At 53.3% G+C, this 16,609-nt stretch overlaps 1 protein-coding gene across 1 annotated transcript in view; it reads right to left on the bottom strand.

Annotated features, from left to right (window-relative positions):
* MMP11 (matrix metallopeptidase 11) overlaps nt 1-15,941 on the bottom strand; it is a 33,710-nt gene extending 17,769 nt beyond the window's left edge. Inside the window, exons 1-2 of the mRNA XM_074972377.1 lie at nt 15,834-15,941; nt 494-744 (exon numbers count right to left, since the gene is read on the bottom strand). Of these exons, the coding sequence (XP_074828478.1) occupies nt 494-744; nt 15,834-15,941 (359 nt within the window). The remainder of the gene's footprint in view (nt 1-493; nt 745-15,833) is intronic.
* Nucleotides 15,942-16,609: the final 668 nt, after the last annotated feature.

Consider the following 16,609-nt stretch of genomic DNA (forward strand, 5'->3'; position numbering starts at 1 on the left):
CCTCGGGGAGGGAGGGTGTTGTGTGAGCATGTGGGACTGGTGCCTGGTGGGGTGTGCGGAGATAAGGGCCGGGGTGTTTGTAAGTCTGAGCGAGTGGGTGTATACGTGAGCGTGGGTGTGTTAATGAGTGTGTGGTTGTGTGTGTGAGGGAAGGAGCGTGTGTGACTGTGGGGGCGCACACGGGTGCTCGGAGCAGGTGGGTGTGTGAATAGCGTGGGGGTGGTGGGGTGAGTGAGTGGCTGAGGGTGTGAAGGCCGTCACGTCTATGGTGAGCATGTGGGTGAGACAGCGTGGGGCTAACTGGTGTGTGTGGTATATACCCTTGTCACCCCAGCGTCCTGCACCCTGTTTCTTGAACAAGTTCCCCACCTTGGACAGGCCCGTAATAGGCAAGGCTCAGTGAACGAAAGCACGGAACGGAAACTCTTTTAGGAAGGAGATCCTGACCGGGACTCGCTCCCTGCTTGTGACTTTGGTTCTGGGCCTGTCTTACTTGTAGGTGAGGTCCGTCTTCTCCCAGCGTCCTCCTGACAGGACGAATCGCTTCTGCCGGTTCCGCCCATTCTGGCCGTCTGGCAGGGTGGGTAGGTCTGGCACGCCGCAGCGAGGTGGGTTCCAGCTTGCTGCCGGCCCGTCTGTGCCCCTGGAGAAGCCCTTAATGGGGACTCCAGTCTCCATGGTATTAACCGAGGAGGAAATCCAGGGGTTCTGCTCCTTCCAGGCATGGTGTTTCCGAGCCCCATCCTAGGCAAAAGGCAGACAGAGCTGTAACTTGTGCGGATGGCAGGAGAAAGCATGGCATATAGACAGCTACACAAACCTGTCCTCTAGCCTATGCCACAGCAACCCTGCCGCAGTCTCTTCCAGCTGCATTCCAGCCATTACACCGGCTCCCCCCAAACACTCTTTCAGGTGAGAAGCCTCCTTACTTCCCACCATGCTGTGCAGCAAACCCAACCCGGTCTTCGTGCTCTCCCTCCACTGGGCTCTGCTGCTCTCCAGGCCGGGGTGCACCTGCTGCAATGTCAGTAAGCCACAGCAGCTCCTGGTCTGTGTTCCCTTGGCAGCCGGTCAGCGGGAAAGGCTTTGGGCAGGAACCCAGACCCTCAGAGAAAGAAGGGAATTGCTAGGCAGTAAATTCCCCCAGCCGCGTCTTTTTCCCAGTTGGCTGCTCATTGGCGTTAACCCCAAGCACACCGTGCTCGGGCAATGGTTTAATTATGCACCTCACTCTCCCTTGCACTTGGGACAGAAGCATCTCTGAGTCCGGGTGCTGTGCTGGGGGGGTGCAGAAACCTCTGCTTTGCCTGTGGAAAGCAAGAGGCTGGGCAGCAGAACACGTGGATTCAGAGGGAGAATGGGGGGCCCGCACTGGTCTCTCCTATCCCCTTGTTCCCCCTTCATAATTTTCCTATCGTTTCTAGCATCTGCCCCTATCTGCGGAACACGACTCCTGGCAGCCCCTGCTCAGTGCGCGAGCATTCGCTGTGTGATCCCTGACCCTGGTGACTGTAATGAAGTGCCCCCAACCTGTGTCCTATGGCAGGAGTTCTCATCCCCCTGGGTTCACAAGAGGTGTCAAGACCACCCTGCCCATCCCATATTGCTAAATGGGAGGGAGACGGTCCCAACTAGATGGGAGGGGAGCGCCAGGAGTGGGGTGGGTCCTGGCATGGGAAAGGTCATGAACTACTCTTATGCGGTGATTGATACTTAACTTTTCATGTGGCGCTTTTCATCAGCAGCGGTTTACAGCTAGTCCCACCGATTAAGCCAGCCGTCTCCCCGGAGAGCTAAATCAGTACTGCAGTTCTCCATTTCACAGGAGGGTCAGCTGGGGCGCAGAGAGACCAGTGCCAACATTCTCAAACTTGGCTGCCTAAAAGTAAGCGACCCAAACCCACAGCGCCGCCAGCGGGAGTTACACAGCGCTCAGCCTGCGTAATTCGGCTGCCCAAACGTGGACGCAGTTGCTTCATTTTAGGCATCCACATCTGAAAATGCTGGTCCAAGTGACGTGGCAGAGGGAGTCCGTGGAGGCTCGGGCTATTGCACCGCCCTGCTCCTCCAGCCACTGCACACCCTGCTCGGTCCCTGGCAGCCCAGCTGGGCTAGGCAGTGGCTAATAAGTTATAGCTGACGTAGTCCAGTAGAAAAGTAGTACAAAGCCCACTGGTGTCACAGGAGCATAAGCAAACTCCTTCACGGCCGCTGACGCTTGGATTCTTCCCTCCAGGGGCAGTTACCGGGTAAGGGAGATATCCCTTGGCCACGTTAGAAGCAAGACAGTCGGGGCAAGATGCCGAGGGGAGGGAAGCTCCCTTTACCCTGAAGGAATCGGGGTCATTGGAGCCGCCAGGCTCGGCTCATTTGTTTCCTTTAGTTCTCTAGTTCCCTGTGACTTAAATGGGACCTCGCTGTGCTGACAGACTCGCGCAGCCCGGTCTCGCAGGTGCCAGCAGACAGGCCAGCCCCCTGCATCACCCAGCCAGGGACCTTACGGTCAGCGGGGCGCGGCGCTGGCTGGGTTGCTACGGATGGAGCTGCAGTTTAATCCCACAAATTGCCATCTCTGTTCCAGCACAATAGTTCCATTCATGTGGGCTGTAATGAAGTGTGAAGCCCTTGGCATTAATTCCGCTATCATGGCTAACATCTAGATCACAGCACAGTGCCCTCCGGTCCGGACAGGCTGCAGGGACTGACACAGGAACTTTGGCAGGTCACGTGAAGGCACATGGTAGTCTCGCCACTCATTGCTAGCGTTACTCGGCCAGCCCGTCCTGCCCTGTCGCAGCCAGCCAGACGCTCCTCTAGCCCGGTGGCGATCACCTCCTGCTGTCCTTGTCTGAGAAACCAGACTCAGGTCTCATAATGAACTAATCAATCTTACATCCCAAAGCGCTTTGCACGCTATAGCAATCGCCCCAGCTCCGGGAGGCGGCAGGTCAGCTGCTGAACAGCACCCAGGAACACTATGCACGGCACTTAGGCCCAGGCCACCAAGAACAAGTCGAGCTTTTAGACGGTTTCTGACAAAGAGGAGGCGGGGGATGCAGGTGCGGCCTGTCTTGATCTGTCCCCTGGGCACTCCTCTCACACCAGCGGCTCACAAGAGCAGAGCCTTACCGAATAAGAGGTTCCCAGACTTTTACAGCAAGGCTGGTAACAAGATGAGCTGTCAGAGTATCGCTGTGCTGCTCACCTGGGATGCACACTAAGGACTCTGAGGCTGAGTCCAGGACAGCCCCCGACTGATGGGGCTCTCTCTTTGTCAGGCACCGTGCAGGCTGCGCCAGATAAAGGGTGCTCACCTCAGCCGCCGGGGCAGGACCTGCTACGCAGCAAGGACAGCTAGAGATGGAGGTGTCTGGATTCCACAGGCCCAGAAGGGACCCTGCAAGGAGCATCCACGGGACTGGGGCAAAGGACAAGTGCAAGGGGGGAGCCAGTGGATTGCACAACAGAAATGAGCCCCAGTGGTGGGTGGGGAGTGGCCTCTGGCCTCAGGGCCCCTCGTGACTGGAGGACATGTGCAGTCATGGGCTGATTAGATTAAAGAGGGACCCGCAAAAGAGTTTTACCCAACTGGGCTTGTGCCCTTCTGACATACAGAGAAGGCCTGGAATTTTTCCCACCTGCTTGGTTTTTTTGTTTTTTAACCTTAGACGTATTAGGACCATCCCCCATGGTTTGCCCTGGCTTTGCTGGAGGAGCTGGTGGGTCTCTCGATGGCAGGATCTTGTTAGCTCCACTTTTGCGTGCTGGTGGACATGGGTGGCGGATGGAGCCCCCCTTCAGGGAGGCTAGCCCACCCCCCACCCCACCCCTTCCTCCCAAGGACCCCCCGAGAAACCCTGCCCCGCCTGCCCCGTGACTGGAGGACCCCCAGGCCAGCTGGGACCCTGAGCTCCCTCTCCCCCTCCCCAAGGACAAAGGAGCCCTGGGCTGGCTGGACCCCCCCCGCCATGCCGCGGCTCCCCTCCTAAGGCCCCAAGCTGCTCCGCGAGCTCTTCCAAAGATCCTGAGCTTTTTATATATGCCATGCAGGTTCTGGGGTGGCTGAGGAGGCGGTGTGTGTTATTTAGCTTCCTGGATTCATCAGTAATCCCTCTGGAGTCCAGGAAGATCATTCATGATCCCAGGAAGCTGAGTAGCAGATACCACCTCCCCAGCCTCCCCGGATCCTGCCTGGGGCATAACAATAAGCAAAAACTTCCCTGCAAACCCCGCAACCAGCGGCCACGGCAGGCTCAGCCTGCCCTGGCCTATTATACCCGCCGCCTATGCTGGTGGAGGCCATCATCCTGCCCTGAGCCATGTGGGGATAGAAACACCTGAGCCCTGTCGACATTATCAGCCAGATGCACATTGGTGCCGGTCCAGAGACCGAGAGGAGGCAGTTTGTCTCTCCCCTATTCCGGGGCTGATTTGGCTAACTTGTGCCCTGTTGCAATGGGCCACTGCAGCTATCCAGAGCCACTGGACCTCTGGGCTTGCCCCCAGCCTTGCCCCAGCCCTCCCGGCACTGACCCCACCCCAACCTGCCCCCTGTGCACCTCTTCCAGGCCTCAGAGCACCCTGCACTGCTGAGCGAGGGAGGCCCGAAAAGCAGTACGGAGCTGACACAGTTGGCTCTGCACATGGTATCTGGGCCCCTGGTGCGGGGTGGCTCCCTATGCACCGGCATAGAAGGGGTAGAGACTTCACTGCCACAGCCAATCTGCCCCATTGCTGGAGCTGCCCACGTGTTAGCACAACCATCGGAAATTCCCTGGAAACCACCGGCATTAGCCACAGCCAGACACGCAAAGCTGCCCAGGGGCTGGCCGAGAGGCTGATGCCATTTGCCACGGAATTCTCTGGAGACTTTTCTAGCCAGAGATAAGAACCTACTTGGCTGGACTCATTGCTCTGGTCACCGGAGACACATCCCTGGCCTGGAGCCTCTCCAGGGGAGAGAGGTGGCTCAGGAAACATGTCCTGCTTGTCGATGTTGGATTCCACCCCCTACTGCACTGAAGCCATGTGCCGGGCAGTATGGGCTCAGCCGGGCTCGCTTTGCGCACTGGAGCAGGGATGGGGTAGAAGACCCGACTGTTGGCTTTGATGTCACCCTGTCTCCTCTTCTGTAAACCATGATCGCTCCTCCTGATCTGCAGCTCCATTAGGAGTGAGTGCTGGGGCTGGAATGCTGCTGCCAAAGCCTGTCTTGGCGGCTTCACTTTTGCGAAGAAAAGCATTAACTACTTAGCTGTGTCGGTGCCTTCCCTCCCCCTCCCTGATCTGGAGGGGAGATAAAATTCCAATGGGCCAAAAGGAAAGAGAGGCCATCACAGCTGAGGAGCCAAAAGCTGCTCCTGGAGCCTGTGAAGGTGGAGCCTGGGGCCATGGAAATCAGTCTGGGGAAGGGAGGACTGTGCATCACTCTCGAGCAATGTCTGCCAGCGAGCATCACAATCCTCCCTCCCGTGGGGCTGCTGGCTGGATTGTGAGACCCTTACTCATGTCTGGGGGAGTGCCTTACTCCGCTAATGGTCCTGCTGACTGCCCATGGGATAGGTTGCTTCTCACTGTCAGGGTGGCCCCAGGAGTCTGTCCTGCTCAGGACATGGAGGGAGGATTTATGCAGCTAATTCTCATTGGCTTTTATAGGACTTTCCAAACCCTCCCACGGAGCACAGATAAGAGCCCGCTAAGAAGGGGATATTCACTGCCTGGGGTTTGTGAACTGATGTCTCCCAGCCAAGGGAACAAGACAAAGGATTTGCAATATGGAGTTCGAGTGACTATCCAGCTGTCTATCCCATACTGACGAAAGCCCCGAGTAAAAGCCCTGGGGACACTATTGAGCCAAGGTCTCTCCCTTCCGATGGTATTTCTCCCTCTTGGGGCAGGCTGGAATGATACACACACAGGGCTAAGCAGCACATTGGGAGGGCGGCCTCTGAAAAATGAGCAGATTCCCAGCAGGCAGCTGGTTGACTGTGAAACTCCAGCCCGGAATGAGAGGGGGAAAGGTCTGATCCCAGGGGAGAGCAGACAGCCCCGCAAGGAACAGACTAGATTGCCTGCTCCGTTCTCCCAGGCTTCGCACGGACATCACCCCGGGCACACTGCAGAACATGACAGACATCACATGAGGCCACGTGGGAAACAGCCAGGCTCCCTGGTCAGTGTCCCATCCACATTCCCGAGCTGCAATGGACCCTTAACCTCTCCAGCTAGGGGCAGGGCAATTGTCCCGGAGCTGGCTCCTGCGTGTGTAGCGCTCCCAGCGTTCTGCGTGTGGAGGTCAAACGCCATGCTTGGCAGGAGGCTGCAAACAGGGCAGCCCAGCCACAGAGACCCAGGAGCAGCAGCAAAGCAGGACATTTTCGGTCAACAAAAAACTTGACAACAATGAGGCTACTGGTGTGCAAAGCCCACTGCCCGGCCTGCTGACCAACACCCTCTCATTGGTTCCTTGCGCTCTCCCACTGGGCTGTCTTCTACTTAGACTGCCCTCATTGGGGCAGCGTTCATTGCTTTGTTCTGGGTTTGTACAGCGCCTTGCACAATGGACCCTGGGCCATGACAGAGGCTCCCAGGTGCCACCACAACACAGATAACACATTGACATCCTTGTTCCCAGCCAGCTGAGAAGGGCTAACTATGCTGCAATCCTGGCTTAGATCCGTTTAATATTGGATACGACTCCTACTGGGGGGCTATAACCTGCCCTGCAGGGGAACAGACTCAGCTGGTTTCTCTCCCTCCCCTCCATCACTTACATTTGTGATCCCACCTTCAAGGTGGAAAACCCAGTGATTCACCCTCATCCAAGGAACCTGAGACTTCTCCTACTGCCCAGCCTCCATACTGGCCTTTTTTGACATACTTCACTTCCTAGCATGGACTACCCTCACAATTAGGAAGCTTTTCCTAATTTCTAACCTAAATCTTGCTGCAATTTAAGCCCATTACTTCGTGTCCTGTCCTCAGTGGTTAAGGAGAACAATTTTTCTCCCTCCTCTTGATAACAACCTTTTACATACTTGAAGATGTTATCATGTTCCCTCTCAGTCTTCTCTTCTCCAGACTAAACAAACCCAATTTTTTTAATCTTCCCTCACAGGTCCTGGTTTCTGGACCTTCAATCATTTTTGTTGCTCTCCTCTGGACTTTCTCCACATCTTTCCTGAAGTGCAGCACTCGGAACTGGACACAATACTCCCATTGAGGCCGCATCAGCGCTGAGCAGATTGGAAGAATTACTTCTCGTGTCCTGCTTACCCTACTTCTGCAAATACATCCCAGAACGATGTTCGCTTTTTTTTGTGACAGTGTTACATTGACGACTCCTATTTAGTCTGTGATCCCCTATAACCCCCACATCTTTTTCTGCAGTACTCCTTCCTCAGCAGTGGTGCTGTAGCCATGGTTGGTCCCGGGATATTAGGTGGGTGAAGTAATGTCTTTTATTGGACCAACTTCTGTTGGTGAAAGAAACAAGCATTCCAGCTCCAGTGCTACAATGATAAACAACCCCCCCCCCCCACACACACACACACTTCATGATCCACGGGTCCTACACATGCCTATCACAACATGTGGTCTACCACATCCAGTGCACTAAATGTCCCAATAGCAACCATGTAGGTGAAACCAGACAATCACTGCACTCTCCAATTAACTCACACAGGAAAGCGATGAAAAGCAAACCACTGCCCCACCTGTGGGTGAACATTTTTCACAAAGCGATCACACTATAACTGACCTATCAGTCCTTATTGTCGCAGGGAACCTGCACAGAACTTTCAAAAGGGAAACCTGGGAGCTTGAATTCATAACTTTGCTAGACACTAAAAGTCATGGACTGAATAGAGACAGTGGATTTATGGCTTATTACAACAATTGATAACCCACTAACAACCTCCCCCATCTGCTTCTCCCCCTCCTTTCTTCCCTATGACTGGAGGGGTGTTAACAGGTCACTTCACCTTGAATGGTCCCTTGAAAGATGTGTTAACTACTTGCACTAAAAAAAAAAAAAAATCTATTCCATCTTGTATTTAGCTGTGACACTGGACATAAATTTCCCAGACCTAAAGAGCTCTCTGTAAGCTTGAACATGTGTCTCTCTCACCAAAAGAGTTTGGTCCAATCAAAGATATTACCTCACCCACCTTGTCTCTCCTTCCTAGGCCGGCATTTCCCGTTTTGTATTTGTGCAGTCGATTATTCCTTCCTAAGTGTGGCACTTTGCATTTGTCCACATTGGATTTTATCTTATTTCAGATCAGTTCTCTAGTCTGTCAAAATCATTTTGAATTTTAATCCTGTCCTCCAAAATGCTTGCAATCCCTCCCAGCTTGGAATCATCTGTAAACTGTATAAGTGTACTCTCTAGGCTATTAACCAAATCATTTATGAAGATATTGTATAGAACCAGACCCGGGACAGATCTCTGCGGGACTCCACTTGATATGCCCTTCTGGCTTGGTTGTGAACCATTGATAATGACTCGGAGTAGACTTTTCTAACCAGTTGTGCACCTGCCTTATAGTAGGTTCGTCTAGACTATATTTCTCTAGTTTGTTTTTGAGATGGTCATGAGAGGCAGTATCAAAAGCATTACTAAAGTCGAGATATAACACAACCACCACTTCCACCCTATCCACAAGGCTTGTTACCCTGTCAAAGATAGGTATAAGGTTGGTTTAACACTTGTTCTTGACAAATCCCTGCTGATTTGTAAAGGTGTTACTTATCACCTTAGTTTCTTCTAGGTGGTTACAAATTGATTGATTGATTATTTGCTCCATTATCTTTCTGGGGACCCAAGTTAAGCTGGTTGCTCTATATTTCCCTGGATTGTCCTTATTCCCGTTTATAGACAAGTACTATATTTGCCCTTTTCTAGTGCCTCTGTGTCACGCTGCTCATATAAGTACCTGTGTGGAGCACGCAGAGCTCAGCCTTCTGGGATAACCAGTTCAAAGCAATTCCCTCTGTCATTTCACTCATCTGATGGGCTTCGTCACGGCACAGATGCTGCTCAGTAGCCACAAGAGCATTGCAGTTCACTGATCCCTTCCCAGCGGCCCAAGCCACCTGCTCTCCTACAACGGAGAGGCACTGCAGGACTCAGAACGACAGCCACTCTCCGAGAGCTTCCTGTGACACTGCCCTGCAAACCATCACAGCAGTCCAGGTCTTTCCTGCTGCTCCTTTCCCTGTGGGAGTGGGGACAGTCTCGTTCTCAACCAGCCCCCTTCTCTCCCTCCACGCGGTCTGTGCTGACCCAGTGTTTGCTGATTCCTTGACTGATCCCATGGATACTCTGGCCTCTCGAGGGGCAAACCTTCACAGGCAAAATCCTCCTCCTTTAGGACCAAACAGTCCACACTCACGGGCATTGTACTTCTGCACTCACCCTCCTCCTTCCTCTCTCAGGGGAGGGGAAAGATCCCTGTGTCTTTACACTCGCAAGTAAAGCTATTTCCTCCCACACTGTAGGGTAAGAAATTGCTGCCATCCGTGCCCAGGTTCTTGTCTCTGTGGTTCTGCTCCAGGACAGCTGCCTCCCCCTCATTCCTGGGGTGTGTGCACGGCTTCTTGCTCCCTGAGAGGAGTGGCAGCACCAGCCTTGATTCAAAAGAAGAACACTCCTATTCAGTAGCACTGATCACCTTCGCCCCCCTGGATTTAGCAAGCCCTTCCTCTAACCCGGAGCGGGTTGGGATTCCAAAGTGCTCTGAAGCTACTGTTTAGCAGTAAAGCTCTGCTTCCTCAAAGGGAGTCACTTCCACACCGAATCAGGGCATCTCAGGCACTGTACCAGAGTCCATGCTCGCTAATGCTACCAGAGAATCATAGCCACTTCATGGCTGAAAGGGACCATTATTCTGTGATGTAGGCCAGCCCCTGCTTGTTTTGTGGTGTACAGCACCCTGGTAGCTCTGCCCAGTGGGACCTGTTAGGCCCTGATGTAAAGAGTTGCACAAAGAAAGTCAGCACAAGATATTTTATTGATCTTACAAAACCCGGAACAATGCATATTCTTGAATGCCATCTTCTGGCACCGAATCTATTAACTATTTACATATACACAGACACAGAGCACTCTCATCACAGGACCAGCCCATGTCCTCTGGGCTGCATTCTGATCAACGTGAAGAGAAAGCCACCAGGAATGTGAAGATGGGCTAAGGCAGGGGAAGATGCAGGAACAGAGCTCCTTGTACACACAGACCAAGGCCCCTCTCCTGCCATTCGCCTTAGGAATCCTCAAGTCCAATCTCCTTGTGACCAGACTCTGTTTCCCGTTTATCTGGTGGTGGTTGTTGTTGGCAACGAAGAAAGAAAATGTTTATTTTTCCTAAGCAACAGGAAACATGAAACACTGAGAACTGCAAATGTTTATGCCCACAGAGCCAGTGACGGCCTAAGCTGATGCAGAGGGAGGGCAAATTAATAAACTCTTCAGGGTTATTTTCATTAGCAGCCGTTTTAGTTAGGTGCAATGTTCCCTCTAATTTTTGACAGGCCGTGTGCGCAAAAAATTTCTTCTGTGCAAATGTTTGTGCGTGTGGTGTTTCGCCGTGTGCGTGGGGTTTAGGATCTGTGTGCCCGGGCACACGTGCACGGCTTAGAGGGAACAGTGGTTATGTGATAGTTCAAGGCTTTGGTCCACCAGTGGCACCATTCCTGAGCAGGCAACACAGCGAAAGCCTGTGGACAACCAGAGGCAAGAGTACTCACCAGGTACAAGGAAATAAACCCCAGGAGGCCTGGCTGGACAAAGATCTCACGAGCCCCTAGTCTGATGAGGCAGGAATCCCCTGAAAACCAAGAAACCCTCCCGGGACTTTGTGCAGTCCAGTCACAGTAGGGTTGTTTTTTATGCATCTGTAAGGTCAAAGCTAAAATGAAGCATCCGCTGTCAGTACATGCCAGGGACTGGGACCCACTGACCTAGGGGGGAACATGTGCAGGGACCCCCTCCCCCACTTATGAGGGGCATGTGCCAGCCTGGACCAGGGATTGACACCCCCCAACCTATGGTGAGTAAGTACCAGTTGGGCCAGGGACCAGCACCCCTTATCTATGGGTAGGACGTGCCTGCCCAGGCCAGGGACTGGGATCCCCCAATCTACAGGAGCAGAACCCACTTGGGCCAGGGGCCCCTGACCTTTGAGCATATGCTGAGAGACACCCCCAAGTCTCTGGCCAACATGTGGAGATCCTCAGGCTCCTGGGAGGATGGAATGAAGAGCTGCATCTGTGAAGGCTCAAGAGTTCTATAAATATGCAGTGATTTCAGAGCATCTTCCTGACAGACAGGTTTCTATTTTACCCTTGCATGGTGGACTTTTCAGTATGGCAATTCCATGAAGCGCAGCAAGGATGTTATACTGCCGAGCTGATTAACAATATGAAATCTGCACGCAGACACACACAGATGGTGCATCAGAGTGCTGGCTGAAAATGTAAGTAATAAACCAGCCGCAGAGCCTCTGCTCACAACAACAGCCTGAGAACTCCACAAGCTCTACCTAAGCCTGATTATTCTCTCATTTATTCTCGACAGAGCAAAGCCCTTTGATGGGTTCTCCAGGGAATCCACCATGTGTCCTCCCTAGACACCACCTGTTCCATCTGTTCCTCAGTGGCCTAAACAGTTAGGGATGTCTGCTGCAGTTTGAATACACTTAGAACAGACCTTTGGCCTCAGTCTTCCCTCTAAACTTGAGCCAAACCTAACCCACGCTTTTCTGAAGGTTGCAAATACTCAGGTGACTTTCATTTCCATATGCCTTCTGCTTTCTGGTTTAAGCCACACCCACAGTCCAAATGCCCAGATCTCACAAGAACAACCTTTCTCACTGTCCTGGCTGGAATGGGATGGAACCTGAACCTCAAGAGAAAGCTTGTTCTTGTGAAGTTTCCAGTCTAATTCATAGACCAATGAGGCTTGGATAAGCCCATAAGATTTGGATACCAATCTTTGCTGCTCATCAGACCCACCGCTCTGAGCCTTTGGAGAATCCTCCACTCCTGTCAGCATTGTCAAAGAAAACCAGCCCCTCTCCTTATGCTACTTCTGTTAAAGGGAGGAGAGGGCCAGGGAAGGTGAGGAATCTCTTCAGACCCCAGCTGACAACATGTTCCTGCATGAGGAAGCATGAGGCTTGATGGTCTTTGCTGTTATTTTTATCCTTCCCAGTAGGACGGCAGATGTGACAGAGCATGGGGCACAACACCTGGATACGCTACTTTTCTTTTACTCCTACTCTCTCTTCTGACACCCCCCAAGCTCTCCCTTCCTGTCCACTTTGCGAGAACCCAGGTGCTAACACAAAGCCTTCAAGAACTGCAGTTTGCTGGGGGGAGGTGGACACTGCCAAAGCCTACACAACCCTGGAGTAAATGTTTACATGTGCTCTTGATTCCCTGCTGAAGTGGAGGATAAACATGTCTAAATTATCCTGAATGCTCATTTCACTATTTAAAGAGTGAAAACAAACAGCATATATCAACCTCTTTTGTAAACTTGGTCTGCATGGGGAGGGAGGAGCCTGCATGGGCCGAGCTACTCCTCCTAAAGTAACTCCCATCTGCTCCTGGCCCAGGTAGCTGCATGTCATGCAGCTATAAGGAAGCACAGTGCATTCCAGGTAGGATTGCTGGCTCTGGAGAGGGGAGAGCTCCAGGAAATGCCATACGGCTGGATTACACCAGCCAACTAGGCATGAGGCCACCAGTTCCCCCTCCCCCCCCCCCCCCCCCGCAAGGTTAGTTTCTCAGTGAAACGCATTGACATTAATTTCCCAGAGGGGGCCTGAGCCAGGCCATCTCCAGGTGTTCCATTTGTGTGCAGTGCCCTGAGAATTTGAGATTTTAGTTCTAGGGGTTTTAAAAGAACCACTGCAGATGGCTTGGCTTTTGCTCTAATTCTTGCCTTCCTCAGGTGCTAACTTCTAAATTTCCCCCACCTAGTTTTACCTTGTAACAAACCTTAGCCCCTGAGCACCCCAACAGTAAATGTTGGTGTATCAAAAGCTATCAAACCTCATGCTTCAGGACTAAAAACTGACCTGCTGAGGTCAGGAAGAAATCCAGCACCCTCTCTTCCAACATGTCATGGTATGTTTTTGTACATTGTCTGGGTGTAGTGAAGTGTTTTTGCCCTCCATCAAGAGGTCAATCCAGAAATCCCAGGTAACCCTGTCTTAATCTAATAACCAGGTGGCATCCAATTAAATTAAATGGCAACAAGATTAAATGGACACCAACTTGGAAAAAAAGAATCACATTTCTCTGAAATTCTGGACCTACTATGGTTATAAGTAACATCTTCAATGACTGAAAGCCATCAGTGGTGGAAAGATGTGCCTCCTATTTCAGTTTCTTTACTTGGTAGATAGGAGAGCACCTCTTGTACAGTTAGGGTCACTGTTTGCACGGCATAGTTGGTGTCTTGCTTGCTGGAAAGATCCTTATAAACATGGGCAGGAGATCAGAAAATCCTTGTGGAAAGGGAACACACTATTTGCTAGTGAGGGAGGGTGCTCTACCAGAAAATGATTTTTAGAAAAAATAGCAGATGATTAAAAAGACCAAATTGCCGATGTCCCTTTAGAAACCATGGAAGTAAATTTATTTTTTGCCAAAAAGAAGCTGCCAAAAGAAGCTCTTGAACCAAATGCTTATTAGGATGCTGAAAAGGTGTAGCTATTGGTTAGGAATAATATGGAGATCATCCAGCGTTACTCTTGCTATTTCAGGGTAGTTAGCAATCAGGATTCAGAATATAAATCAAGAGCTGGCTGCCTGGGATTAAGGAGAAGCTTTTCTCATGGCCAGGTGGACTGTACTCACTCCCTTATGAGAGTTCTACCATCTTCTGAAGCATCTGGTATTGGACACTGAACAAGACGGACCACTGGCCTGATTTGGTATGGGATTTCTGTCTTACCAAGGCACTGTGCCAGCTCTTTCCCTCCCCGCTCCTTGCTGTGCTCCAGACATGCTGGCTAGTTTGTATAAGCCTCAGCAGCCTTTGCACTCCCTTGGCGGCAGTGAGTGGGGATCATGGGTATAAGAGTGTGTGTGTGGGGGGGACTAGTCTCAGTTGGGCAGAGTTATATGGGAACCTTAATTTACACAGGACACTTTAAAACTAGGGCTAGCACTGCCTTCCTACAAAGCAGCCAGCATGGACCCCTGCTGGTCTCAGGACCCAGATTAGATGCACCGTTGGTCCATTCGAGAATGGGGATTCCTGGGTTTCTTTATGTAGAGACACCATGGGGTGGCTCAGGACCTCTCCCCATTTCTCCCTCCCCCCCATACCACTTCATGTCTCTGCAGGAAGGAGCAGGGCTCCAGATTTGTAAGTTACTAACTGTGGCTTATTGGCAGAGCTACGGATCAACCAGTTGCTAAATGTAGTTGAAGCCCTAACACAGCTGGGGGTGTGCAAAGAAATGCATCTCCATTCAGCATGTGCGCTGCCTTACTCTTCATGGAGGCACAGCTGGGATGAGTTCAATGGCATTTTGTTTTGAATAATAAAAGTGCTTCCTAGGCCAAGAATTTTTAAACCAAGCTCCAGCCCCCAAGCAGATTTAACAGCCAAGTTATAAACCTCTCAGATGACAGAGCTTGATAATAAAACCATCGACAGGACCTGCACTAATCCCCAGTGGTGCTACCGGGCCTTGCTCCGTCACCAGTTTAGGCATCAGGAAAACACATGCCTATAATAACCCAATTACACGCACAGCCCCAGTGCGGGCAGCACTCCGTCCTCCCCAGTCCCCCAACCCCCCGCCCCACCCAGGCATCAGCACCTCCAATTGCCAACAGCCCCATCCCAGGTGACGGAGAGCCCTGCCTGCTGCTTCCCCCCGGCCTGCAGGTTTTATTCATCTGTTTAGTTTTGTGTCCCCCCTAACATTTCTCGCTTTCATCTGGAACTGCCATCGCAGCGTGAGGGACGCGCTCTTACCAGGCAATGAATGCCACCGAACCTTTAAGGGGAAGGATCCCTTGTCATCTTCTAAACAAGAATTACAGCAATCCCCACAAAAGAGGGCACGTTTTAAAACTGCATCCTGACATGCGAAAAGCCAGCATGCAGATTTCACTGCCCTGCAACGAAGCAGGAGGCAGCTGACATAACAGTAAAGTGCCAGCTCTAAAACAAACAAGCATCTGCTGCTGGGGGGACAACTGGAGGCGCTTCCCCGGGAGGGGAGAAAGAGAGGTGGGTTTGTTCCCCCAGCAGAACAGCCACCACCAAAAGTTTCCAGGTTCTTTTTTGGAGCAGGGAGGGGTTTGCCAAGGAAATGCCCCAAGAAAAGGGAACGCACAAAAGGCAAAACCCTTTAGGTCTTTAGAAAAAGAGCATGGAAATCCGAAGGGGCGCGGGGGGGCCCACACAAGAGCAGCAAAGCAAACCCGTGCAGCCAGAGGGGCTGTGACATTCTTCACCCAGCCCCGGGCAGGGTTTCTCCCGCAGCCGGCACGCAGTGGGCAGCGGGATGTAAACAAGGCGAGGGGTGCCGTCCCTCCGGGAAGCGGGGCTCCTGTGTGAGACCGGTGTGGCCGAGTGGGGGCTCCGGCCAGCTGTCTGTCTGTCCGTCCAGCCCCCCCCCCCCCCGCGCACAGCGAGAGGGGAGGGCGGAGGCGGCGTTTGGCTGGAGGAAGGGGAGAGGGGAGATTGCGACCCAGGGCACGGAGGGAGCCGCACGGAGGCAAAGCGGGCCCGGGCAGCGGAGGGGTTAGTTGGCGCGGAGATCGGGGCGCAGGGAGACCCCCCCGCCGCCGCCGCTTGTACTCACCAGGGTTTTGTGCCGGCGGGCCCCCCGCGAGGCGGGCAGCGCCTGGCCCCCCAGCAGCCAGGGCAGGAGGAAGGCAGCGAGCAGGGCGGAAAGCGGCGCCCGAGCCATCCCCGGCGCTGCCGGGACGAGCGCAGGTTGCAGGCGGGCCGGGGCCGGGGCCGGGGCCGGAGCGTGCCGGGGCCGGGCGCTGCCTGGCGCAGACATGGGGCCGGGGATGTCCCGCAGCCCCTTTTATACGCGCTCCTGCCTTTTGTTCTCCCTCTTCGAATTACACGGTTCTGGGCTGCCGAGGTGACACATCCCGGCGGCACCACGTGGGGCGGCGGGGGGCGGAATCCCGGGAGCCCGGCTGGAGCCAGGAGCAGGGGCTGCGTTAACTCCTTCCGCGCCGGGGGGAGGCAGACCCCCCCCACACACACCCCCCGCAGGGGAGCGCCCCCCCCCCCCCGGCCACAGCGTTACACGGGAACGGGGGGAGACCCCGCTGGCTGGGCAGGAAGGAAATCAGCCCTGCCTGGGGGGAAAGCTGACGGGGGGGGGCAGGTTGGTCTCCCACCGCCATCCCCGGGAGCGCTGCTAGGGGGCATGGTCACCGTGGGGGGGTTGAGAAGGGCCCGTTGCTGCTCGCTCGGGTGCCCTGGGAGCCTCCATCGCTCTGCAGTGGCTGAAGGGAGGTTTCAGAGGAGCAGCCGTGTTAGTCTGTGTCCGCAAAAAGTACAGGAGGACTTGTGGCACCTGAGAGACCAGCCAATTTATTTGAGCATCAGCTTGCGTGA

This window comes from Natator depressus, chromosome 15 (assembly GCF_965152275.1).
Source record: "Natator depressus isolate rNatDep1 chromosome 15, rNatDep2.hap1, whole genome shotgun sequence".
In the NCBI taxonomy this organism is placed as follows: Eukaryota; Metazoa; Chordata; order Testudines; family Cheloniidae; genus Natator; species Natator depressus.